Source organism: Gallus gallus, chromosome 5 (genome assembly GCF_016699485.2).
Source record: "Gallus gallus isolate bGalGal1 chromosome 5, bGalGal1.mat.broiler.GRCg7b, whole genome shotgun sequence".
Lineage (NCBI taxonomy): Eukaryota > Metazoa > Chordata > Aves > Galliformes > Phasianidae > Gallus > Gallus gallus.
Genome location: NC_052536.1, coordinates 24,954,957 through 24,982,934, shown reverse-complemented (window position 1 = coordinate 24,982,934; position 27,978 = coordinate 24,954,957). Strand labels below are relative to the sequence as shown.

Genomic DNA, 27,978 nt, shown 5'->3' with positions numbered 1-27,978 from the left:
CATGGTGTTCAGATATCAGACTCCACAAATTCCCTCCCCTCCTCTGTTCATACTTTCCCTTTCAGGCACTAAAGAAGGTGGGGCATGGATAATCCACTTGCTCTTCAACAGGTGCTTCTTAAAATTTGCAGAGGTACTTCATGAGTCACTGCCAACTGTTGCCTCTAAAACTGACGTGACACCCATAGCTCACTTTGTATGCAGCTGGGAGCATGATGGGATCATATTGGAGTGCTCACGAGGTAAGAAATTCAGACTGTAATCCATTAAAAGCTGAAGATGGTCAGAAATGGGTTTGAGATTGGGACTCTTGTGCTTCAGGGAGGTCTTGGGAGACGACAGTCCAAATGCATGCATGTTTTTGCTTAGGTTATACAACCTGATGGGTTTCCTAATATTGGTAGCTCTGTGGAGGCATTTTTGGTAGTGAAAAGAAATTGAGATGCATTGGGTGATCCATGTACAGGCTAGGAAGCAGTCTGAGATACCAGGAGTTTGCTAGAGATGTGATGAAGTGTTCAGAGACCTTCAGTGTGGGACTCTCATGGCTTAATATATAAACGGAATGAGAGTCTAACTAAACTAGCTACGCAAACATTAAGGATCCTATAGGCTCAGCCTTTCAGAAGGAAGGGGGACTAATGAACAGAATCTGGCAATGGTCTTTGTATGGAAACTGTGTTTAAAGGAGAGAATGCTCCGCTACTCATCCTCTCTACTCTTTCCCCTGTCCTTAACCACTGAAACAGCCTCGTGAGAAGGGGCAAAACTGTGATTTTCTTGGTGATGAAGGGCAGGAGAATTATTCTTCCAATTCTGCTGCATGTTTCAATAGTTCTGCAGGTAACTGTTTTGTCATTGTCCTGCAGTGTGAAGAATGCCCATGCAGCTCCCTCTCTGTAAAAATCATAAGGATGAGAAATCTGAGAAAGGCAGATTTGTGTGAGTATCACAGTCTTTCCTTGTGCTTCCCAGTAGTACAGTTCTGAAAGCAGTGAATATAACTGAGCACTGTAACTTGTGTCTGTGTATAAAGTGTCACCATAGTTCCAGATAGTGCCGTATATTTGAATTTGGACTAATCTTAGAATGCAGTCTGTTATAAACAATACCCTTTAGTTTACAGAAGTGTTGCTATTAATGGAAATATCAAAGGTCTGCTGGGGTACAATGTGAGGTATCTTAACAGCTGAAAAGCTTCAGAACCAGTTTTGCTGAACAAATACAGCTGTTAATTATCAGTTATGTTTTGTGATGTGCTGTGATGAAGGCTGCACCTCTAATTCTAGATGAAAATGCCAGCACTGACAATGAGTGGCTGCTAGAGGCTGTGGGGTAACACAGGAGCTTTACTACCATCTGTCTGTCTTTGGCAGACAGCAGAAATACATTCAGGCACTTCCACATTTCTGTATTTGATTAAAAAAAAAAAAAAAAAAAAAAAGGAGGATGACGAGCATTATATATTATATGAGTTTGTTGTCAGACAACTCTTTCTGTGAAATGTTTACTGAAATGCATTTGAAATACCAGACTTTCAAGGCAAAAACAGTACGAGTGAAATGTTTCTGGGGGCTTGGTGCAATTGTGTGAGAGTGGAAGCGAAGACAGAAAATCTCAGTAGTTACTGAGGTAGGAGAAAACAAGCTGCAGGACAGCTCAAATATCTGTCTTGGGGAGAAGGAACAGGGCAGGATTGCAATGAGAGGGAAGTGGTTAGGAATCTTTATATATTACGTAAACGCAAGCGAACTCAGCAAGAGTATTTGCCTCCATGGAGACTACATGGCTTTCAGAAAAATACTGGATTGACCCTAAAGTTTTTGCTTACTTTTTTTGAAAGGCTAGTATGTGTTGTCAAAATGTCAAAAAGTGAGAAATTATCACTATTAAGGAGAAAGGTGAAATAAAGTAATTTTTTAAAACATAATAATAGATTTACATCATAATTCAATGAAACTGATAATAGTATCTCTAACTAAAATTACAAATAATTTCAGGTCTAGAATTAGTCTTTGCTCAGGGATTATTTTGGATAATACTTTTTGTGGAAATGCATTTGTCATTTAATTCGTGAATTTACTCATATTTGTAAACAGCTGAAACATTTAGCTTAATATATATCTTAGGAAAAGTATTATCCAACAGTTGCGTTTTCTACACGAAGTTACTTGTTTCCATCACTATTTTTGTATAATTTAAAGTTATTAAGAGAGAAAGAGTTGCTGACAGAGTTGAAAGGTGGCACAGGAATAGTTCAAGCTGCAAGAAGCCATCAGTGCATTGATAGAGTCAGAATCTGATTAGGTCATGCTGCATTTTTTTGGAGGACCACACGTCAAAGATGAGTATACTTTGCTTCCCTTTGTCTGTGGCACTCTGCAGCTGAAGGAGAGACAGCTTCCTCCTTTGTGCAGAAGGAGTGCTACCCACAACCCACAGCATTCATTCATCCTTAGATCTTGCACATATTGTATAACATGGGACTTGTTTTTCACATTACAGGATGTCTGTGGCAATCTGTTATGATCACAATCTCCTGAACTTTTCCCTTTGTGTCAGATAAAGGGTCCTATTTGTATGTGGTGAGAACATAATAACAAAAATTGGGCTACTAATGTAGGCTACAGGTGCATGTTGAAATCGGATACGAGTAAGGCTTACTCATGAATCAGAACAATTTGCTCCTACGTTAAGTAGAATATAGCATTCCTAAGACGCTGTTGCAATTTCTGCACGTTTGAGTTTGACAGATTTTCTATCAAAGCTGTAAGAGTGGTGCTACCAGAGCTGTCATCTGGCTTGAGAATCTGCTCTCAGAAGTGGACAGCAGATTCTCTTGGACAGGACAAACACCAAGATGTTCTTTTCCCTGCCTGGTTCACCCAAGAGATCTGTAGCTCATGAGGTCTGTAGCTCAGAGATCTGGTCTTGGAAGCCACCAGAGGGTTTCACTTTGGTACCTTACAGCTCACTTTGCAGTGGATGGGAGCCCAGATTCCTCAGTGTCACAGAAAAAAAACAAGAGCACTTACAGGGTGTTATCAACTTTAGGGAGGTCTGTGTGTTTATATTGCTGATTAAATAGTTATAGCCATTTTTTTTCTTTCCCTTATTTAGTAGAAATACCTGCTAGAGAAAATCTGATCTTTTCTGGCTGAGCTGAAAAGGCCCTTTCTGTGCATTTATTTAGGGTTCCCTCTCAAACAAATACAGCTGCCCCTGTGTATTTATTCCAGATATGGCTTTTGAACTGTGATAACTTTGTGGCTATCACGAACCTTCAGAAACGTATCCACCACACCTGCACAACCTGGCTCTGCTGCCTGGACGGTGCTCTTTCTCTGCAGCTGTACAGGGTGGTATGTAGAGATCTGTGTTTTTAAGTGCCTGAAGTCTTAACATCAGTCATCAGGCTGGCTTGAAGAACAGGTGAAACAGGGAGCTGTGACACATTTATAGGGCAGATACATGAACATGGCTGCTTTCTACCAGCAGAGAAGAGCTGGCCTTGCTGCTGCTGCTCCAGGGAGGGAAGTTAGCTGTGTCAGCAGGAACCACTGGGTGCAGAAGTAACAAGGTGAGAAGGGCCTGTGCTCTTCCCATTCCTGTATTCCTCGTGCATAAGGCACAACAGCTGCACTGGATTGCACCAAAGGTGTTTCCTGCCCAAGTATGAGAGAGGCCAAAGACAGGTGCTATGATCTCAGTGCCTCATCCTTGTAATGGCAAAATCAGTTTTACTTTCAGTACTGTGGCTTCCAGTGGCTTCCTGTGATCTTCCCTTGCTCTTCCTGTCAGTTGGCATGATGGAGATTGGCTTCCAAAAGGCTCCTACTGAGTGTAGAAAGAAATCAGTTGTTGCAGAAGTCTTGTTTGCCAAGGGCTAGTCCACCATCCAAGATCTTCATAGGAGGGCTCAGTCTTCACCCCTAAGTCCTCCTACCCATTTCTTGACAGACCTCCCTGAAGCTACCTTTATGCAGAATGCTGCATTTCCACCACATGAGAGTTTCCTTCTGGAGAGATTTACCTACTGGCCAAGTATAACTGCATTTCAACCCACATGCTGATTGTAACAAGAATTAGACCCATACTGTGCAAATTCCCCAGCGCAGATTTTATTTTCAGTGTGGCTGTTCCATGCACAGAGGTGCAAAGCATCTAATATAAGTTTCTCATGATACTGGCTGTTCAGGCAGACTGCATTTGTGTTGGAAGAAGTCCTCATGGTAGATGAAGAGAAATGCTTGGCAATAGGAATCTGAACAAAGACAAAGAAATAGTTATGCAGGTAACTACAAAGTTGCAGCAAGTCCTGTGAACAGTGATTTCTTAATTGGTTAAGAAACATAAACAAATATGAGAGCAATTGCTGATCACCAGGAACTCCTCCCTGTGAGATCATACCCAAAGGTGGGACTTTCTTACTGTAATTGTAAGCTATTCAGATCAGGATCAAAGTCTAACTGAATAACTACTAAGGCACTGGGCAAAATGGAGCTCTGGTTCTGACTGATGTTTATCATAGAAAACTAATAACCACAGTTAATAATATGAACAACTAAAATGAATGAGTGATCTCAATACTGTCTGAATCACCTTTGGAGTTGCATCTATTCATAAGCCCTTTCCCTTCTGTTCAGTTTTCTCTTGGTTTTCATTCACTCATGTTATCCAACTCTGCTCTCAGTCTTCCTCAATTCATTGCTACCATCTCTATACATGCTAAAATCCAGTTTCCCTCAGATCAAGTCCAAGAGACTATTTCTCTATCTTTCACTTTCCTGTTTCTCAAGCCCTTAGCAGACTGTTGGTGGAAACACCAAGGAGTGTATCATGTGCAGTATTTTGCTTGTTGCTTTGTATACTGTATCTATTTGTACACTGCATTTATATACTATTGTATAGTGTTCTGTAGAGTGTAAGGAGCATGGAGATGAAAAACCTGTGCTGTGACTTCATAGCATCATGAGCTGCCACTAGAAGACACAGTGCTATGTACAACCAAGGAGCTCAATAAAATGTTATTTGCTTAGGAATCTTCATCAGGGCACCTCCTTGAAGGTGAGAAATACGTACTGCCAGGTATTAATGAATTGTACATAGGCACACATGCATCTTGCTATTGCTCTGCTGGCTTCTGTGTACTTCCTGTGTGCAAGAACACAACTCTGCTTTGGTGGTGAAAGGTATTGTATGGAATGTTCCCTTGTGATTTGCTGTGGACTCATGGTGTAACCTTGGAGAAGATGTTTTTATGCAGAGCTCTAGTTCCTTATGAGAGTGGCATGGAGCTGCAACAGGGAAGATTCAAGCTGGATATCGGGAAAAAGTTCTTCACCAAGAAGATGTTCAGGTACTGGAACAGTCTCTGCAGGGCAGTGGTCATGGCACTGAGCTGACAGAGTTCAAGAAACATTTGGACAAAGCTCTCAGACATATGGTATGATTTTTGGGTGAGCCTGAGTGGAGCTAGGAGTTGGACTCAATGATTCTTATGGGTCCATTCCAATTTGGGATATTCTGTGATTCTATGACTGATCTCTAAAGGAAGGACTGCAGAAAAGGCATTAGGTGCCTCACAGAGGCATTAGGAGGATGAACTGGTTTACTGCCTGAAGGACTGGTAAAAAATAGAGACAACCTTTGATAGCTGTGTCAGGCTTGTTCCTGTCTCAAAGGCAAAAGCTGAGAGCAGCTACCATGCTCTTACAGTTCACTAGCACAGGTGGTATTGCAGCTGTTGTGCTTCACTGAACATGGATGAACTTATAAAGGCCTTTTGTGATGGTGCTACTTGCACTTAGTAGACTGCACTATCCTCGTATTCAGAGGAGATCTAGTTAATGAGTGGTTGAAACATGTTTTTAATTTTTAAAATATTTTTTTCAATGTCAAAAACCTTTTTAAAACAGTTTTGAAAAGGGTGGAGGCAATGAAAATGAGGGGAAAGCTTGGGTAGAGAAGAGAGGCTGGGATGAGTAGGTGACAGTGGCAGCAATGCAGAACTGCATGTGTTTTGAGAAGACAGAGGTCCGTGCAGAAATTCATGGCCCTTCATTCCTCCTCTGTCTTGCAGAGCTAGTAGGCTGTGGCAGACTGCTCAGGACACGGCTTTGTAGCTTGAGCTCGGAAGGTGCAGCAAACCTGGATACCTGATGGACATTTGTGCAGAGCTGAAATGCATTTCATGGAATGTGCTTATAAGTAACACAAATAGCATAAATCTATCTTGAAGTTTCTTCAGTTTCTTTCAAACGTATGCACACAACTTCAGTGGTTGTTAACAGACAATTGCGTGTGTCCTCAGGTTTCTGAATTGGCATTCTATATTTACAGATATCCTTGGCTGTCTGTGTAATACCTTCCTATGGCGTACGAAACTAAGTTGAGCACTTTTTTCCCCATGCTTACAGTCTTCCACATCTTAGAATTTCTTGCTTCTTGGCATTATTGATCACCCTTGATAAGGATCATATTTTTACTTCATATCCTGCTTTACATTATACTCTATACAATGATGTATTGAATTTAAGACCAAAGATTACCTTGTTTGACGTTGCGCACTGACCACGAATGGAATGTCAGCAGATTGGTGTTAACTGTTATATGATACATTCAAAGATGTCGATAAGGAACATGAATTGATACAGATGATACTTACTTCAAGATTTTTGAGCTAGTTCTCTGATGAAGAGAATGTGGTACAACTTCTTGTCTTCAGTATTTTAATGTGAAAAATATCATTTTTGTTCATTAATTCTTGCATACCCTCGAAGAATCTGCAGAATCTGTTCTAACATCTGTCCTATTCTGGCTTCATTAGGACAACATTATTTGCAGACCATCCACCTGTGAGTAAGCAGTGTGACTGATATTGTAATCAATGATTCCTTCCTTCCTGCACCCACTGAGCATAGAACATTTGGTTTTATGCATCTGTGCTCCTTCAAAGGCACTTAGATGAGATGAAGTGTGGTGCTGAGGTGAGCCTTATGCTAAAAGAGTGATGTAGTAAGGCTTGTGGTATGTGTTAGTCCCTGTCCAAGTTGATTCTCAAGACTCAGAGTAGTGCGAGGGAAAGCCTTGCCCACAGGCAAGGTACACAGAGCTTGAGGACCTTTATCAGTGATGGTCTCCAGAAAGTAGCTTCATTGATTACCTTGTAGGTAAGAGCCAATAACCCAGATTTGATTTACTGTTATGTAGGAGGCCAAAGTAAAGAAGAGAGGCTAGACTTAACACAGCTATGATAGTCTGCATAGCTGAAAAGGTATGTGTAAGTGTGTTCATGAGACTGTGGCTTCTCTCCTGAGTATTTTATTTTGTATTCTTTGCAGAGACTGTAAGTAGTGCTGCAATAGTAGCTAAAGTGGCAATCTTTTGGAATGTCTACCTGACAAAGTATTCATCTGTGCCCATTCACCCAGTACCAATCTTTACTACCTTCCTTTCAAGAATTCCTTTCCAGTTTAAGAATGAAAACTAGAGGGGTCTTGAGTGTAAATGTTTTTTTTTTTTTTTTTTTTTTTTTTAAGTCATTATATATATTTGTAATGTTTTCATTCATTCTTTTTCACAGGAAAGTTGCTGTAGGCTCCTAGATTAGTTGAGAGTCCCAGAGGATTCCAGTCAGAAGTGTGAGCTTATTTGATTTCATTGTGAATGCAGGTTTAGTTGTAGTCTTACTATAAAAGACAGTCTGGAAACTGTGTGTCTATATGCAGTTTACTCTGATGTGAAAGAAACTGACAGTGACATTTTTGTGGAACAGACATATAAAATGAGAAGACACGACTGACAAAAGCAAAGCATGTGTTTGCAACACATACAACTGGTAGTATTTATGGCAGGATGAACCAACGCTGTGATGTAAGCTTTTAGTCCAGACTGAATGAACAAATCAAAGTATAATCTCTGTGCTTACACCCTGTAGGTGTAAAATTCAGTTCAGTAAAATTCAGGTGTGAAATTCAGTTCATAAAATGGTGACTGAGACTTACAAGCTGAAGTTTCAGGCACGTTAAACACATTTATGTTGTAGTGTAAAACACACCCTTGCTTCCAGTGAGTTGTCCCAGTGTGTTATAGAGTTTTCTTGCCAAATTAGTTAATCAGCATTGACATCTCTGCTTTCATACTGGCTGCTGTGAGCCATTGTGTGAGGGAATGAGTTTACTTATTGCACCCTACTTTTTTATTTAATTATGATGATATGCCTTATTACTTCCATGATGTTTCTTCAGGCACAACTCTTCCATCCCCATCATAAAAAATCAAAGAAATCTACGTCTATTTATTTTTACTTATGTGTATAGAATCTACAGTCAACTGTGAATTTTCAGTGCTACTTCCTCTAAGTGTGACCTTGGGATATTTTTGACCTTGCTCATTGTATTTGCAAATATTTTCTGCTTCTGGTTTACACCAAACCCAGACAATGGAAAACACCTCATGTCAACCAACTGTACTTACTATTTAGGTAACGTGATTTATCTCTGTTGCTCCAGAGGAGTTGGAGTAGAATGGTCAAGTTTCAGCACAGCTGTTTGTGAGAATCTCTGCACTGTATGACTTTGCTTTTTGTATTGTTTCCTTTTGAGAATTATGTTGAGCTTGTACACAGATACTCTAGGTATGGATCTAGCTCATGGTACATGGGACATTGTGTGTATTTGTAAGGAAAAGGTGGCCACTTTCCCAAGGAACTTACAGTCTTATTCTATACATGTAAAAGAAGGAGGTTTGCAATTGCTTTGGAGATAATGAGGCCTGTCAGCACCCAGATACTATATGTGACTTGGGCTGGTGAACAGTACAAGGATTTATCTGTTGCTTCCTCCTGTGACAGTCAGAGCTGGGAGAGAGACCAGTTAGTTGGTTTCCATGTAAGATAATTGACATGCCATGATTATTCTGTTTATTGCCTTCCAGCGTAAACACAGGTATCACATGGCAGCAAGTCCAGATTCCATTCAATATGTTTATAGCTTCATCTGGAAAGGTCCTCTTCTCCTGAAGCAGGATCAGATTTACCTTATCTGTCACTGATAGGTATCTAGGTAGGGGCGCCCTCTGAAATAAGTTAAATTATAAAAACCTCTTACTAGAGCTAACTCTTTTAGAGCTGGAGCAGTTTTCCTAACATTTGTCTTTATTTCCATCCTGCCATACTGAGACTCTACTCACTGTCCTCTTTATAATAATCATTTAGACATTCCAGCTCCAACTGTTACCATATACTTTGTCAGTCTTTGTTGTTGAATTAGCAAACTCGGTTTCTCGTATGATAGGCTGTCTAAACCAATCCTCTTCCATCTGGACATATTTAAATTCAATAGCTGGTGACAGTTAAAGTCTTTTTTGGTGGAAGGAGGAAGAAAGTGGGAGAGAGCTGGAACATGGAAGATATTGAGCATCCATTTGTTCCTGTGAATGAGTAAAAATGTATGCTACGAGATTTTAGTCTCCTGCATTTACAGCTAGCACTGTGTATTTGGGATCTGGTCCAATAGCTATATATGTGTTGTGTGTGTGTAAGTTATCAGATAAATCCTGCAGCAATGTAGTTCTGTGGCATAATTTGTTTTTCTTCATGCAATGATCTGTCTGTTTCAGATTCAAATACCTTTATCTGCGTTCTTGTCTTGGGCTATGTTGAGACTTGGTGATTACTGACTGAGCTGGTATTAGTGTGGATGATCAAGCTGTGGGAGTTTGTTTTTCTCTTATTAATAGCGAACAGTCTTGCTGAAGCCTGGAGTAACTTTTCAAGTTTGCCATAGTTCTGCAGTGTTCAAAGAGAATGACAGATGGAAGAAAGTTCTTACAACTGCTCTGCTTAGGTTTGAGTCACGAGTTTAGAAGTGGCCTCTTTGATACTCTGAGAATATCAAATGTCCATCTTCTCAAAGGGGATTCTTAATATTTATGACAAAGGGATATCCCAGACCGTAAGTGAATAAATTCTCAGAAATACACATACCTACGTATTTGACACTGCCAGAGGATGCACCTCTGCAAAATCAGTATTCTCATTTTGACTTATCAAAACTCAGTGGAAGAGTTATTGAAAATATTGCGGTGGAGTGAGGGAGCTAATTAACTCTTTTGTGACCTCCTTCAACAATAAATTGTTGTATAAAGGTACATTATGCATATTCTGCATCTAAATTTATATTAATAAATCTAAATTTTCCTAATACTAATTACCGGTATAGAGATCTCCATTTGGAATGTTCGTGTCATTCTTTCCTTCTGTGGACAGCAAGGAGGAAAATATCAAATGCATGCTGAAAATCTGGAAGATGTTTAATGTTCAGATTTTATCAGAAGACTTGAAAGAAATCCTACATAATGTGATCCCCTAAATTGCTTTAAGCAATACCTATTCATTGCCACATAAGTAACACCACAAGGATAAAGAAAGTGTGGAGTGAAAAACAAGGGACTGATAGAGAAAGCAAAACAATTGCTGATAAGATACTCTCTTTTTGTGGGTTGGTAATACTAATAGTGGTAGTTATTTTTTGTTTTGTATGTTGCTTTTAATTGTGGAATATCAAAACAGGTTACAAATGAGGAAATGATCATTATCACTGTTATATTGATGTGAACATACAGATAGAAAAGATATATTTAAATGTAGGCAATTGCCCACAGTGACCTAGCACCCTGGAGCAGAGCTGGGATTGGAGCCAAAATGTCATGAGCCCTTTTCCAGTAGCCTACCTGCTTGGTCATCATGCTGCCTCCCTGCATGTATCCCACAGTCCCAAATTGCCTCTTAGTACATCACACATCACATCTAACCTGTTACCATGATCACAAATTTGTTCTAAGGGCTGGAGAAATTAGAAACAGCTGTGGTTGTTCAGCAGACAAAAAAATAAAGAAATGAATTGTTGTGTAGAAGTGAATGCTGAGCAATGTACAGAACCACAGAATAGCAGATTTGCTCCAAATGGGAGGACTAGAAAGGGTGAAAAACAGTGCAGAGAGAGTGATTCCTGCTGTATCTTTTCACTGTATTTTCAGGATCTCATCTTATTAAGACAGGTTCATGAGATATCAGCTCTTTCCTGCACTTAGGAAGAGATGCACAACACTGCTCCCTGAGAAACAACAATAACAAAACAAACAAAACAACAACTAAAAAATCATCTTAGAAGTATCAGTGAGAATCTTAAGCAAGAAATGCTTTAAATACATCAGGTTAACACACAGATGGAAAGTTAACTGTACAGACCTACAAGTATCCAGCTTGCCTCTCACCTGAAAGCTGCAGCAATCCCCAAGACTCAGTTGGTCAGTACCTTGCAAAGCTGTGTTCCCCTGCTGCAAGGCTATTTACCTCCATCTGGGGAGGAGGAAGTTCCTGGGAGCCTGAACCAGTGCAAACTGCATGTATTATGAAGTTTTAATGCTGTATTTTATCTCATTATACAACCTTGTGTTTAAGGTAATGCTACACTAAGAAATTAGAAGTGTCTTCACAGTGGGCAAAGATTGCTCTTTATCTAAAGTGCTTGAAGAGTTAAGTAGTTAATTACCTTTAAAAAAGGTTCTCAAAATGTAAACCTTCACCACAACAGGTCTCTTGATTTCCCACAGACTGGGGAGGTATCAGTGATAGGTTTTGATATGTAAAACCATTCTTTTTCCCCCCACCAGCTCCCTTTATTTCAGTAGCTTCTTTCAATCTCCATTAGTGATCACAGTTTCAGCCTCCTAGACAGGATAAATAGTAGTGAGTGCTGTTGAGTAAAGACCTGTAAGGAAAGTATTAAAGCAATATCTCCTTTTTGCAGTTTACTGTCTGTAGAGTGCTATAAGTTTATGTTCTGAGATTTATTTTTTTTTTTTATTTTTGTAGTTTGTTAGTTAAAATGTATCTTTTTATATCCAGTTAGTCAAGCGGATTGCTATGTAAGCCTGTCCTTGCCCACTGCTTCCTCTGAGACTGTCCGGACCAGAACCATCAAGAACTGCAAAGATCCAGTGTGGAATGAAACATTTTGCTTCAGGATCCAGAGCCAAGTAAAAGTAAGATGCAAAGTGGATTTGTTTTTCCTGCTGGGGCAGAGATCTCATTGTGTGATCTGTTTGTAGGGTACCATAAAAAATATTTGCAAGGGACTTGAGGGATGTGGGTAAGTGAATGTAAGAACAGCATGCAGTAGCAAAATGAGATTTTACTTTGTGATGTGTAGAAAGTAGTTGAGATTTCACAACTATTCGCATAATGTTCTATCATTTTTTCCTTTTTTCTTCCTTTCTTTTTTCTTCTCTTTTTTTAAACTCCTGTTTTTTTAAGAGTAAAGGTGGGCATTTCAGAGTAAATTTAACAGCATGAAAAGGTACGTAAGAACTCCATAGTGGAAGCAAGTGTAACAATGCTGTACTTTTGAACTATTCCTTTCAAATTACCTCAAATTAAAAAAAAAGAAAAGATATTCAAAAGTTTGCTGAAGATGACCAGCTAAGCTTTTACTGTGATGATAAATGTGAAGGTGTAAGAAGCTTGCAAGTCCCACTGCCCACTTCCTTCAAAAGACAGCTTCCACATCACAGTCCAAGTACACACAAGGAAGCCAACCCTTCTTCATACCTGGAACAATCAAACCCTGCTTTAAGACTTGCTCCTTTTGGTTGCCAGTGCTGGTGGCAGAGCAGAAGTGCACTTCTGCCAGGTGCCATATCAGCAGGCCAGCCTCCTGGCTCTCTTGATCTCATCAGTGAACTCCAACAGAGTATTTGGAATAGCTCACGGTATTGCTATACCACAGGGTCTTCAGTCAACGATACCTTTGCTTTTGTCTGCAGAAGTTGCCTGTGCAAGTGCCCACTGGCTCAGTTAGTTCTACCAGATGAGATAGTGCTGGTCCTGTATGGTACCACTTTCAGCTTCAACATGCCTGCCATTCTGAGGCCTAAGACCAGTGAGGCCTGAATTATTTCTCTACTGGGAAAATAGAGACTGATGTAACTTCACTCAGCACTGTGAAGCATCTCTAAGGTCCTGTGCAGCTCAGTGAGTGGGTGGCAAATGGCAGCAGGAAGAGCTCTGTGTGGTGGCAGGAAGGAATGGGAAAGTGAGAGGAGCTGAGTATGTTCTGAGAGCAGCAGAAAAAAAGGCCTATTTCTTTATGCGTATGTATTTCACCAAAAAAAAACACAGCCCTGTTGAAAAAGACTTGGGGGTACTGGTGGACAGCAAGCTGGACATGAATCAGCAATGTGCCCTCGCAGCTCACAAAGCCATCTGTATCCTGGGCTGCATCAAAAGCGGTGTGATCAGCAGAGTGCAGGAGATGATCCCGCCTTTCTGCTCTGTGCTGTTGAGTACTGTGTCCAGATGTGGAGTTCCCAGTACAGGAGAGACATAGACCTGTTAGTGTGCTTACAGAGGAAGGCCATAAAAATTCTCGAAGGGATGGAACACCTCCCCTGTGAGAACAGCCTGAGAGTGCTGGGGATGTTCAGCCTGGAGAAGAGAGAAGGCTCCAGGGAGACCTAATAGTAGCCTAAAGTCTCCAAACAGGAATGATCCTAAACCTCTCTCTCTGTTCACAGAATATTCTTGAACTGAAAGTCTATGATGAAAATACAATCACTAAAGATGATCTTCTCTTCACTGTCCTCTTTGATGTTGCTAAAATACAGCTTGGAGAAACTGTTCGCTTGACTTTTCAGCTAAATCCAGAGGTGAGGAATAAAACAGTCTTGCCCACAGGAAGAAAACATATTTTTTGCTATTACCTCCTTATATGACTTACTGTAAAGCAATTGTTGACAGGAGGGCTTCTTTCATATTCATTTGTCCGTCATTTATTCTGTATGTCCGAACCTTGTTCAGTACAGTGAAAAGTGCTCCTGACTTTGAATGTTTTTTGCTAGCTCCTCAATCCTTCTGGCAGCAGAGTTCCTTTTTTTTTTTTTCCTGAGCCTAGAATCTGTTGCTTAAATAGATTTTTGTTGAGGATAGAAGACTCCGCTGCTATTGAGCAAAGTTTCTGTCAGAATTTCTTTTCCTGAGAAAGGAACACTTGAGAGTTGTGGCATGTGCTGGCACAGCTATTGGAGTGCTCAGTTAAAGGCTGATAGCTTGACCTGTAAATTTTTTTATGCACGCCTGAATATAACACAAAGATCCATGCTGAGGTGCTAAAGCTGATAGATGGCCAACTACTGTAACTGTTTCATTGCTTCAGTGTGTCTGAATGCATATATGACATCAGTATGATTGTCCAGTCTAGTTGCTTTACAGAGATGCTGTTTCACTGACTTTTCAAATAGGATAAGTATTGGTATTCAGCTTGCATAAAGGTGAGATTGGTAGGAAGTCTGCTAAGTTGTCTCTAAACTGGTCAGTGTATTATCCCTGTTCTGGGAGTCCTTTTCATCAGAAGAATTGAGGATGCCCAGTGCTCTCCTGGAGTATCAATTCTCTGATAATGCTACTCAGGAAAGCCAGGGGTGTAGACAGTTTTAGGCCTGTATTTCTAGCAAACTTAGGACTGAGGATTCCCAAGTGGCCATTTTACTCTGCCTCATCTCTGAATGGACAAGCACAGCCTAAAGACTGATGGTTAATAGAAGATGGAGAATACTTTCCAAAATTACTCTAACTGAACTGCTTTTACTCATCTGAGCATCCCCTAAAACAAGAGTGAATTTGGGTTTTAAGAACCGTTTCAGGAGCCAGAATACTCATTAACAAGAATAGTTGGTGACAAAGAAAATTAATTCAAATGCTTAGAGTAAATTAATCTTTTGCAGACACAGGAGATGCTGGAAGTTGAATTTGCATCAGAGAGCATGTGAGTAAAGCCTAAATGGAACCAACAAAATGTAGAACAGACGCTAGAGTTTAATGTAACGTAGTTCAAAGCATCATCACAGTCACAGCTGATGTTTGTCAAATTATCTGCATACTGGCAAAAGCATTCGCTTCCTTATCTACCAAAGGTCACCCTGGATATGAATCTATCCCAGTATTTCCTGGGAGTGGGATAAGGATGATAAGAACTACAGTGACTGTATTCAATATTTCTTAGTATTCATTACTTTACAGGTTGCCTACAGAAGCTGTGGATGCCCCATCCCTAGAGGTGTTCAAGGCCAGGTTGGGCAGGGACAACCTGATGTAGCGCCTGATTTAGTCATTGGCAACTCTACCCATGGCAGGGGGCTAGAACTAGATGACCTTTAAGGTCCTTCCAACCCAAGCCATTCTGTGATTCTATGATTATCATAAAACAGTGAGGAAGTCACATTTCAGATGTCTTTTTTGAAAGCAGCAACAAAATTAAAAACCAGTGATTTGTTACAGACTGTGTTAGATGAGACAGCCTTTAAGGAAAGTGTTATTCCCGCAGTTCATTTAAAGAGGTATTTAGATCATGTTCTGATTTCATTTTTTTGTTCTTTCAGTCCAGTTCCTCCTGAAAAGCTGATCAGTAATGGTGTCTTGGTGGTAATTTCAAACTGTTTATCTATGTTCATTATCTTTTTGGTGTTGGGAACGATAAATATGTGAAGGGCCCCAATAAGTCATTGCAGTCAGAGCTGAAGGAGAGGGAGATGTGGGGTGGGGGAAAGAGGAGTTTCAGAAACTGGCAGCCATCTGCCTGCATGGCTCCTGGGGTGAGGATGTATTAAGAAACGGTGAACACAGTCACTGGGGATACCCACAGACCAGCCCTCCATCACCAGCTGATAGCAAACTTCTTGGCAGAGCCTGAAGTGCTCCTTCATTTGTTTGCTGCCTCTGTGTCATTCCCCCTGGGAACTACTCCTGGCACTCGCACAGAACCATCCCTATCCTGGATGAATTGGAATTGGCTTTCCTGACTGCCCCTAACTCACTGCTTGGAGGGAGGTAGCACTTGACCGTACAGCTTCACACAAGCAGGAATGCAAGGACAGCTCTGTGATTTGGCTGCCCATCAGTCCATCTTCAGGAGGCCTTGGCGTACTCCCAGTCCTTCTTTCATTATGTCCCCTTCCTTCCTATCCCATGGGCAGACATGCCACTACAGACATTTTGCTTTCAGCTAACACATCCTAAGTGTACCCATACCTGCCAAACACACAATGGGCAGGTGTTCAGACCCCAGGAACCCAGGTGGCCAGAGATAAATAGCAAAGTGAATCATATGTGGCATGGTTTGGATATTTAATTCTCTCATTATTCATCCCTGTGACAGTCTCGTGAAGCTTGCTGCTTGGAAGTCCTCGTGGACAATAGACAGAAGAAGAAAGAAGCTTCAGGTTAGACTTTAAGCTTTTAGCATAGAAAAAAAATTTGCTACAAGAAAGGAAATGTGATGACTGGATCTTAAACTCTGTGAAGTAGAAACAACTTAGATAATTAAGAACAACTTTTATTTGGTCACTTTTTTATCCAGTAATTTTCCTCTTTTCTTATCAATAGAGCACAGATATTAGATGGTTACAAATAAGAGTTGTATAGATCCAACAATAAGTGTCTATGTCAAATAGCAAAATTGGAGTTTGAAATTAGAGCATGAACCTTATTAATACTGCAAAATAGAAGTAAATACATGTTTCTATCTCAATTATTTCAGTTTAGCCCAATTTTCCCATATGTCTGAGTTTCTTAAACAGCTACTGCTTTTTTTTTTCCCTGTAATATTTCCTGTTTGGGAATATTCTTGTTTGTTTGTTTTAGAAAAAGACTTCCTGTTCACAGTGAAGGGATCCTATGAACAGAACCAGACCCTGTCACTGGGCTCTTCCCTGCAACCCCCAAGGCCTCTCATCTTCCATTATCTCAAATATGGTCTGGCAGAGCTGCGCATGGCTCTGGCAGAAAAGAAGCCACACTTCTGCTTGGTATGTGATCTTCTGCTTGAGTAAGCATAGCAAACTCATGGTTTTCCATATTTCACTGGGACATATGGAAATAATAATAATAATAATTAATTGGACAAATTATATAAATTATATTAAATTATATAAAAAATAAAAATAATTAATTGGAAGTCAACTTCCATGATCATCTGCTGTGGAAGAGCACTAAGACACCTAGATACCAACTTGGAAACTGCTGGGAGTCAATCCTATTTAAAAAAAAAGCTGGTGACAGTACTTTTTATGGTGTATACATTAAATATTTTTTTACTTTTAAATCTATTTTTTTAGTGTATCTCAGGTGAAGAGAAAAAAAACTGCGTTGCATCCCTCACTATTCCTCTGGATTCACTTCCATTCAAGGAGAAAGTAGCAGTGGCAAAGGTGATTGACAATAACTCTTCAGAATAAATCTGAAGCTGTGATCCCAAGATCAACAAGCATGAGTTAACCAAATTACCATGAAGCAGAAATTTGGATATCTAACTGCTAAACCTCATTTTCTGCAGTCCACTGAGCATTAGAAAACTATGCAAAATAATAAAAGTCTCTGCAAGGGTTTGTGTGGGGGGGGAAGGTAGGAAGGGGATAGAGTGCCCTTAAACAACTCAGTTTATTGTGATTGTTTTATGCAAAGGACTTTATTAAATAACACTGGCCAGTATAAGTTCTCACACAATGTGAGAGACAATTCTCATATTTTATGGTTGGTTTATAGATATGTCTGTGATTCTGGCAATATACGATCCTTATGTCTGCGTTTTTTATCCTACCTGTGAGTTGAAGTTTGCCACCTTCTGAAGTTTTAAGTAGGCTTTTTTATGGGATGGGAATTCCTGATGCTAGTTTTGGCACAAAGACCCTGTAATACAGAGCTGCAATCTCAGCAGGTTCTGAGCAACCAGGAGGGGTTTTACACCTTGCTTGAAATTACTCTCCAGTAAAAATACAGGGCGTCTGTAAGAGATTTATTTTGTTCTTAAGGTGGTGCACAGGTGTGATAAATTTATATTCCTATACAGAGAGGGCTCTGGACCTGCACATTTTCATCTGAGCTGAACAGAAACAAAAATCACAGTCAAAAGTTTGAGAGAAGGGTTTCTGTGATCAGTTGGACTAATGCAGGCCAGAGTGTATGCAAACAATGAAGCAAGGCGAGGCACACTGACGGAGCTGGTGCTGGTTTTTGCTGTATACACTGATGTGTGTATCTAAAATGGCTGAAGCTCCAGTATAAATAATGTTAGTGGACTTAGTCAGTGGGCTGGGAGAAGTTCTAGAAATTGGATGAGTTTTCTTATAGTTACAGCCTTTGTGTGTCCAACAGTGCTCTCATAAAAACTGAAGGGCTTCAAATGTAACTACAAGGAAGGGGCATAAGACTATCCCCAGTATTTACTATGTGCTGTGGTTTTCTTTGTTTTGTGCTGTTTTCCAGAATGAAGCAGTCGATTTACATGTAAAGTCAGTGGACTGGTAAGAAATTCTGTCTTTATGTTTTGTGGTTTTGTGATGAAGATCTTTTCTGGCTGAAAAAAAAAAACACATGGTATTACAAGTTTAGAAAAACATATATATGCCTCATTTTCCTTGGTTGAAAAAAATTCAGAATAGTTGAATTTATAAAACTTGGAGTAATTCAGGCAATAAATTTTAAATGTTTCACTGTTTGTGGTACCTGTAAATGGATACAGTATTTATGTTAGACACTTCTAGAAAATCAGTGTAGAAAAAAATCTATTTTTTAGTCTAAGACTTTACAACCTTTTTTTTGCTTAATCTTTTCTGATGTGCCTTTGTAGGATCACAGTAGCAGCTTTTAAAATCCTGATTATGGAATTTACAACTTGTAAGCGTAGGTCCAGTCCTTATTTGTAAGTGATCACATACTCGAGCTTCTTATATTCCTTTTAACCATGGACTCTGTCTTTCTGAGGTCAAGAAACCTTGATGTTCGCTTGGAGTTTGATCTATGCATGGAGGAGAAAAATTTCCTACAGAAACGGAGGAAATTGGTGGCTTCTGCTCTGAAAAAAGCACTTAACTTAGAACAGGACCTACAAGACCATGAGGTATGGGGAGCACCATTGGGTCTGGACCGTGTTGTGTGACAGGAATGAGTCAAATCCACAGCTGGTCATGTATTGTTCCTTAACCAGCACTGATGTGTTCAGTGCCCCATGTAAAGCATCAAGAAATGTTTAGGTGAAGCAACATGAGAGCATGGGTTGTATCAAATCCAAGGATTAGGGTTTGAACTTGTTCATGTGCATGCTGTTGTGGGAATGTTTTACATTTTAGGGGAGGAGTATGGTCTAAGATCAGGTACTACAGAATTGAAGTTTTCATTTTGGGAGGTTTTTTTTTTTACCTGTGCTTTTCACTTTGCCCAGGACAGCTGGGATAAAGGCGTGTTAAATATTATATGACAAAATGGTTATATAATGAGCTGTAAATGATGTCCCTGCTCACTGATCACACCAGTATATTATTTCTCATTAGCACATTATTTTCAGTGGAAAAAGCAAAAACAAACAAATAAACACCAAGAAAATGGTTTGTTTCCTTTATTATACCGAAATCAGAATGCTTTGTTTTAACCTGAAATGCTTGATTTGCAGCAGGTGAAAGAAGCACAGCTAAGTATTTTCTTGATACAAATTGCCTGGAAATGTGTATAGAAAATGTCATTTTGCCACTACTTTCCCAGTGGGTTTTAGCTGGAGGAATTTATCTTCCTGTAATGTAATTTAGGTTTCTATTTAGCTAGGCTTTGTGCTTCATCTCTGCAATTATATACTCTAGATACTTTATGGGAAATGTAATCCAGTCTTTATATTTGACTAATTAGAGAGGATGAGCGTTTCTGGTTCTCAAAATAGAGCTCTCAAGAGATGATGTTCCATGAAGGGAAATACAACCCAATATTGAAAATGTTAAAAATAAAAAGTTACGAGCTTTTTCAGTAAGCCAGCATATTACAATATAGAAGGTCGTTCTCTGTAGATGAAAAATACCTAAACTAGCAAATTGTCTTTTTTTTTTTTTTTTTATTTTAAATTTTGGTGCAAAGTACCCGCATTTCATCTTTTTCTCCTCTGCTTGAGGAAATGATGAAATGTCAGAATTCTTCAGCAAGACAGAAGTGCTGTAGTTCATGTAGCTGAGACATAATGTGCTAATATTAACTGTGTTGTTGCTTACTAAGTGATGTGTTCGTGCTTAAAAAGGTTCCAGTGGTAGCAGTCATGACAACAGGAGGTGGCACCCGGGCACTGACATCTTTGTTAGGCAACCTGCTGGGTCTTCAAAAGCTGGGTCTCTTAGATGCTATTTCTTACATCACTGGGTCATCTGGCTCAACATGGTAAGGAGATCCTGAACAAAGACGTCATTTTTCAGCTTTGTGGACTGCTGTATGAGATTTATTCTCTTTGCTGTGGTAAAGGAAGATGTATATTTTTTGCCTCAGACTTCTTTACTTTTGGATTAGGAAGACATTATAGACCATTTCTGTTGTTTCTATGATGCTGGATTTTTCAGTTTCTACTCCCAAATCAGCTTTATCTTGATTTTCATCTGCTTAACATTTAATGGTTAACTTGAAAGGCATAACACCTTAATGTAGTGAAGTGCAATAAACAATTTAGTCATATGTGGTAGAATTTTCTGGGACCTGAATAAAAATCTAGATCAAAGAATCTCTGAGCCTAAGACATGTTTTCATGTTTTTAATGAACCTCAACTAGTTGTGTGGGATTATTTATTTTTTTTATTTTTTGTGGTTCTTAAATTCAGGTCTAGAAAGTGGAAATATCCATGAGTGTATGATAATGCGTTTTCCTTCTTTTCCTCAGGACACTGGCACATTTGTATCAGAGCCCTGACTGGTCACACAAGGATATCTCTGGACAGATCCGTGAAGTCCGCAGACACATGACCAAAAGCAAACTGAGCTGCTTTTCCCTGGAGAGCTTGAAGTACTATGACCGAGAGCTTAAGCTGCGGAAGCAAGAAGGATACCAGATATCTAGTATTGATTTCTGGGGGCTCCTGCTGGAAAGAGCATTGAGTGATGGGGTAGCATGTCTATGTTTTCCTTAACAAGTCTTGAATACCATTGTACAGAAATAGAAGCTCCAGGGACAGGCACTAGCCTGAGAGCCTTCCAGTGTTATCAGACAGATGGTTTCTGTTGACTAACAAAGGGCTTTTGACCTGAAATCTCTCTCAACATATAGTTACCATTCTGAGGGATATTTGGTAGAGCAGAAAACCTGTATCTCACTATACCTATATGAGTATCTGAACATCTGGTTCTAGCATCCTGATTTTGGTTTCTTTTGCTCTGTTTATCCCTGTGAGAACTTGCATAATCCATGCAAAATGAATGCATTTACTCAGAGGAATGAAAATACTCTGTACCACAAAATTCCCATAGCTTATCTGAAATCAAATAAGCCTTTGTGGGTGAGTAAATGCTTAGGTCATTCTTCAGTTAAAAAAAATAAAATAAAATAATGTTTTGGTACAAGATGAGTAGGAAGAATAAGAAATGTAGCTGGAAATAAATATTTATTTTTTCTGTAATTTTCCAAGCCCATGCACAGTGTCAAGAAGGTCTCTTGGTTTTGCTCTTTCTCTTTTTCCGGTCAATACACAGAAAAACAATCACAAACTGTCTGATGAGAGATGGGCATTAACTCAAGGTCAGAATCCCCTACCAATCTACATGATCCTCAACATTAAAGATGACTACAGCCTGTCAGAGTTTAAAGGTGATGGCAAAACTAAACTGTATCTGGATTCAGTTGTATCTGCTACCAATTACAGTATACCCTGCAACACCCTGCATTGCCAAATCGTAGCATTTATAAGCAGTTCTTTATCTTCCTCTTCCATTTTCAGACTTTATGTCTAGTCTCTGGGGAAAACCCAGCTTCTATGGGACAGGAGAAATGTGGGGACAGTGTTGAGGACAGCCAAAGTACTCCCAAATCAGAGCCTTAGTTCTATGTATGGGATAATTTATGCTGACTTCTTTTGGTATAAACTTTATGTTCTATCTTGAGAGGCTCATTGGAAAGTTCCATAGGAACAAGTCTGGGGAAAATTGTTTGAGAGAGTGGCTGAAACTATCCTAATGATGTCATTACCCTGATGAAGGCCAGTCTGTGATTACCCTGCTCATATGGTTTGTCCTGAAGTCGATTCCCTGTCATTTCAGGGTGTTTCCTGCTAGGAGATGTGGATAGAATAAATTAAAATGTCCATTTTTTTCCCCTGCAGAATGGGTTGAATTCACACCTTATGAGGTCGGGTTTTTGAAATATGGTGCCTTCATTCGTGCAGAAGATTTTGGCAGCAAGTTCTTCATGGGTCGCTTAATGAAAAAGCTTCCTGAGTCTCGGATCTGCTTCATGAAAGGTGATGTGCTTCTTTGGTAAACTTTGGATAGCATAAAAATATACTTCATATGTACAATCCCTAAATATTCTGGCAGTGCCCTGCAACATGCAGGACTGAAATGTACAGCTTCTGCAGGATTAAGTCAATGTGTTTTGCTATCCTTGTTTCAGTAGCATGCTCCCAGTAATGCAGGACAGCTTTGCTATTTTTATGTAACTCTTCTTCTTTTATTTTTTTCTAATACTAGAATTCTTTATGATGCTACTTTCTATTCTGGTTCGCTCTTCTGCTTCTTCTGCAGAAGAGTCCTTTACATGTAAATAAGTATGACACACAACAGCTCACCAAGAACACCAGTAAGAAATGGTTTTCTTATGACAGAAAAGCCCACATTAAAAACAATAATGTTTGGTATTCTTTATCTAAAGTGTAGAGAAATTGTGCACCTTGAGGTATTATACAAAAAAGCCCAGAGTCATATTGCTACTATATTTAGAAAATACCTGGGCATGAGGAAGGCTGTGTTTAGCTTCACAGACCCTAATTCTCTGAGCTTTGATGATTATATTTGAGCTTGTAGTGATGTCATGTGTAAAGAGAGGAGGCGGCTGGGGGACAAGACTCATGTTATCACGGGAGCCAAGAATATGTATAGGTCTAAAAAAGGGAGGACAAATTCATGAAAGATAGTTTCACTGATGACTGTGTAACACTATGGCTACCAGCTACTGGAAGTACCAAATCCAGACCCATGAGATGCTGGAGGGTGGAAATGAGACTCCATTATACTTTCCATTTCCTTGTATTCTTCTGTAAAACACTTTGTGCTAACAGTCAGAGAAAGGAGATGGATTATGGAGTTACGTGGGACTATGAAGCCATCTTCTGAGAACATTTTGCCTCCGTTGCATTTTTGCCATGTCTGTGGTGTGGTCATACCCAAGGTGGCCAGGTAGCAAACACACCTATCACATCCAGTCTAGGCTGAGCTTTGTGTTCCTCTCCCCAGAACCTGAAGTGAGCTGGTGACCCCAAAGCCGTAGGTGCATCTTTAGAAAGGTCAGAATGAAGATTTAGAGCTATGTTGCCACCTAGTGATATACTATGCAAGTGCCCTCTTGAGGTACAGTTAAAATATACTGGTAGTGAAACGTGATTGCTAAAGGATGAAAGAGGAGTGTAATTTACAAGAAGTAATGTCTTAAGTGAGAGGACAAAAGTGGAAGAACTATGGGAATGAGGAGACGGAGACGAGTCTCACTCAAAATAACTTGTAGAAAGGAGAAACATACAACAGATTTTGAAGGTGTCTTGTTTTCGGGGACCTAAAAACTCTGCAGACCATCTCAAATTGTGCTCTAACCACTTGGATCTTGGTTGTTCAGGAGCAATCCCTAAATATTTAATTATGAATGCAGTTGTTTATGACATTTCTTATAGACCAAACCCTTGCTTTATGTGAATTGGCATGGTTTTACTCTCTCATGGAACAGGAATATGTGGGCCTAGAAAATGGTGGCTTGCAGTGTGTACTGGTAATAGCTGTGTGTGACAGTGAATTATGGTAGCTGAAGCTCTGGTGCAATGTTTAAAACCGTTTAGGTTCCTCTTGAGGACAAACTGTGAGTTGCTGTGAAAGAACTTACTAACATTTTTGATGAGAAGACACTTCGCATGTGCTAAAAGTCTGTGGAAAGATCAAAGGGATATTTTCCATTTAAATGTTTCTAAGCAGTTTCCCTGTTCTCTATCGTTCCACAGGCCTGTGGAGCAATGTCTTTTCATACAACCTTTTGGATGCTTGGCATTCATCAGATCCTTCAGACAGGTGCTCACTGAGGTGCACTCAACCCACAGCTGTTGATGTTGGTTGGTTATGTTTCTGTTTCTATTGTATCTGTTACTTTAAAAGTCTTTAAATGAATATAACATCCGGATGCATATAGTAGAAAATCTTTAAGTATTAATGAAGTCGCTTTCAGAACAATGACTTGTTTATCTGCTCTACCCATCAGAAGGAGATGAGCCTTCTCCACCAGTCAGGAACAATGAGTTGGAGACTTACATAGTCACCCCTGAGTGTGGCATCATGGGCATTGTTCGGGAAGTCCTGACTGAGCGAGTAATGGTCTCAAAGTTCTTCAACTTCCTAAAGGGGTTCCAGATGCACAATGAATACCTTCAGAGCAAAAGCTTTTGTATATGGAAAGGTAAACATCCCCAAATGCTTTCTTGTTGGTATGTCTTTTTTCTGGTAAGATGATCGGTATTTTCAATAGTGAAGAGAAGGCCAAAGATGAATAGGCATCATTTTTCACTTTGGAAACAGAAATTTCGGGATAAGTAGTCAAATTTCAAAAGTGAATTTGCAAAACCGCTCTAATTGTGGCACAGCTCTGTTTTTATTAAAATTAAAATGTTAACAGATACTCCAAGAAATACCTTGGTTCCTAGGAAGGGCAGCTGCTGCTCATCAGGAATAGAAAAAGGCCAGCATGAGAAGTGAAGGAGCTCTGTCTTCTTACTGTGGGCAGATCTTTCTTTTCTGTGTCAAGATGGAACTTCAGTAATGCAGCAGGATCTTGGAAAATGAAAGTAATGAGAAGAGGCCTTTTTTGCTCTCTTTTATTAGCTAAACAACAAATATATTTCTTCGTCCCTTTCATCATAAGAAATATTTCCTTTTAGATACGGTGCTAGAGAATTTTCCCAACCAGCTGACAGAAACAGCAGAGTTCCTGTGCCTTGCAGACACAGCAGGATACATTGATATCAGCTACCCACCACTCATGAGGCCAGAGAGGAAAGTGGATGTTGTCCTACACTTAAACTACTCTTCGGGATCACAGACATCGGTGCGATAACCACTTTGTTCACTTGTCTCATTATGACTGTCTTTTCTTCCTTTTAAGCTCCAAAATGGTCGGAATAATTAATGCAGAAAAAACTAAATGTGTGAGAAAAGGATTCTTGGCATTCATTTCCTGTTTTCTAGGTATCTGGATCTTGCATTAATACTGGTTTATCATGACAGATCCCTTAGGGGGAACTTCAGAAGTAGTGTCAGTTTAATAAATCTTATTTTAATCAAGTTCATCATAGGTAAGCATTATCTTACATACCTATACACTCCTGGGACCTTGACATGGCTGCTTGTGTCTTCTGTGTGGAGAATGTCTCCACTAAGGATTACGTTTCATAAGTGGCTGTGTCACCCTTGCACACAGCTGTGAACATCTTATTTATCTTGCAGATAAAGGCTGAAGAGTAAGTATGACAATCATCAGGAGTGCTAGTTGATGTCTTGATCTTGAAATGTTGTAACCAGTACATAATTCCTCATGAAGGAAACAAAGACCAGAAGAAATGCTAACAGTGATTGCCTGATCTTTGTGAAGTGCCTTTGGTGAATGTGTTGTGTGTTATGAAAAGTTGAGGGGAAGGTAGAGTTTCTGACCTTTTTTCCTGTCTGAATGTAGCCTTTGGAAGAAGCCTCCAAATACTTCTCAAAACAGGGAATTCCATTTCCAAAAATCCGCCTGAGTGAAGAGGAAAAGAAAAATCTAAAGGAGTGCTACATCTTTGAAGATGCAGAGACCCCAGAGGCACCAACAGTGGTGTTTTTCCCTCTGGTGAATGACACATTCAGAAAATACAAAGAGCCAGGTAAGCCATGGGAGGGAGTTGATCCTCCCACCACCCATGCAGCTTTTATATTTATCGGGATGGGTGGGAAAGGCTGGCACGGACCCCTTCCTCCCCTGATGTGGTTCCTATGGAAAGGACTGTGGGTGTTAAGTTAGAGAGGAACATTGTTCCTCTGGAGAGGAGGATGCAAGACCATCCCTATGCCCTGTCAATGACTTTTCTTGATTTGGCAGGTGTGGAGCGCAGCTCTGCTGAGATGGCACAGGGCAATGTGGACGTTTCCGGCCTTTTTTCCCCATACTGCATAAACAGCTTTACCTACACAGAGGAGCAGTTTGACAATCTGGTAAAACTGACCAGCTATAACATTCAGAACAACAAGCATCTGATTCTTCAGGCTTTGAATTCAGCAATAGAGCAGAAACGACAACACAAAAAATAAATGTTGTCCCAAGTTTCAGAAAGATGTCTGTATCACTTTTTCTTCCCTGTAGAAGAATCAGAACCTGCTGGTGAATGAATATATGGACTTGGGAAAGTGTTGAGATTTAGCTTGTGGTTCCTCTACACCAAGTAGCAATCCTAGATAAACCCATCAAACAAAACATGATTACTCTCATGCTTTATTAAAGTAGATATCCACTGCTAGTGAATGTTTTTTTTCATGTGTATTTATACATATATGTATATACAGTAAATTAAAGGTTAGAAAATATGGGGTTTATTGATGGGTTTTTTGAATTTATGAGTGTAGAACAGCAACACAACTTATTGCAAAAACACAAGTAAAAAATTATATATGAAGATAAATGAGCTACAGGTATTTAATGTATTCCAAATTCAGTACAATAGAAAAAATATTGAACAAATGTAGACAATCCCAAGGGAAAGAGAAAACTAAATTTTGTTATAACATCAGCATTAAATTTTATTGCAAATAGCACACAAAACTATACAGAAAAAGATACAGAAAAGCCAAGATTTACTGTGTAAGATGCAGAATTTCTATACTTCTGAATTTACAAGTTTTTTTTTATGCCAGCAGTATTTGGGTTTGGAAAATCCTGTGGAAGTGATCATTCCAAACCCTCTAGAGAGTTGCAAGTTGCTCTTCTGGTGCATGTGTAAGCACCTGACCTGAGGTTGTGTTTTTAATTGAATACTTGTGACGTTCAGAGTATCCAGCTCAGCATCTGCTTCCCTTAGTTTCAGGTATAATAGTATTTCTTGTTATTATAGGTAAGGATGCTGGGAAAATAAAAACATTAAAAACAGAAACATTCAGATTTTTTGGTAAGGGAACAAGCTAAGTGTTTTAAATTTATATCCATGGATAATTCATGGGTAATTACATAATTTTTTCAGTCCTTGAATGTATACAAGTAATACAGGCTTTATGCAGCTATAAATATCACAAGGCAATTTGTTGAGATTGTTTAACTTTTAAATGAAAATAAAAATATTTATTTACTTCATGAAAGGTTTCAGTAATGCAAATACTCTGCAAATCTATCTGAAAAGAAGATAATGCTTCAGCCAATGTCAGATGCCCTTAAGTACTTCAAATTTGAAGGAAAGACAGTGACTTGTCCGTGTTGAAGTAACATATACTGACACACACAGAGCTGTGTGTGGTTTGTTGTAAATGATGTAATTGTAGCCAAAATAGAAAATAAATCCTTAATTCAAAATGAAACACGAACTTAGAAAAGGTTTAATTTTTTTTTCTCTTGCTGTTGTGTTCTGCCTTTCTCTCTCTTGCTTCATGCATTCTTCTATGTCTTTAAGCCTATGTCTTCTTCAATCTCCCATTCTTACCTCCAATGACCTTAGCCCCTAAGGGTTGGTGTGTCCTTGTCCCAGCTCCTTTTCCAGGCCCTCACAGTTCCACTCAATTTGCAGCCCTGGTTCAAATCTCTACAAAGCTGGAATGACTGTTTACTTGTCTGTGCTCATCAAAGGCTCCTCTCTTTGTGATCTCTGCTGATGAATTACACAGGCCCTTTTGGCACTGCCTCTCCTCTGCTCCAGCTCCCTCCT

At 39.6% G+C, this 27,978-nt stretch overlaps 1 protein-coding gene across 1 annotated transcript; it reads left to right on the top strand.

Moving 5' to 3' along the window:
* The first annotated feature begins 90 nt into the window (after positions 1-90).
* LOC771560 (cytosolic phospholipase A2 epsilon-like) lies at positions 91-27,634 on the top strand. Its single transcript, XM_001234823.6, has 20 exons — positions 91-242; positions 870-942; positions 11,912-12,048; positions 13,579-13,710; positions 14,785-14,825; positions 15,439-15,481; positions 16,215-16,278; positions 16,700-16,863; positions 17,173-17,265; positions 18,320-18,357; positions 18,818-18,953; positions 20,112-20,248; positions 20,739-20,961; positions 21,545-21,659; positions 22,171-22,308; positions 24,052-24,159; positions 24,306-24,500; positions 24,979-25,145; positions 25,770-25,956; positions 26,172-27,634. Exons 1-20 carry the CDS (start codon positions 213-215, stop codon positions 26,378-26,380), a joined length of 2,430 nt encoding a protein of 809 aa, XP_001234824.4. The 5' UTR covers positions 91-212; the 3' UTR covers positions 26,381-27,634.
* The last annotated feature ends 344 nt before the right edge of the window (positions 27,635-27,978 follow it).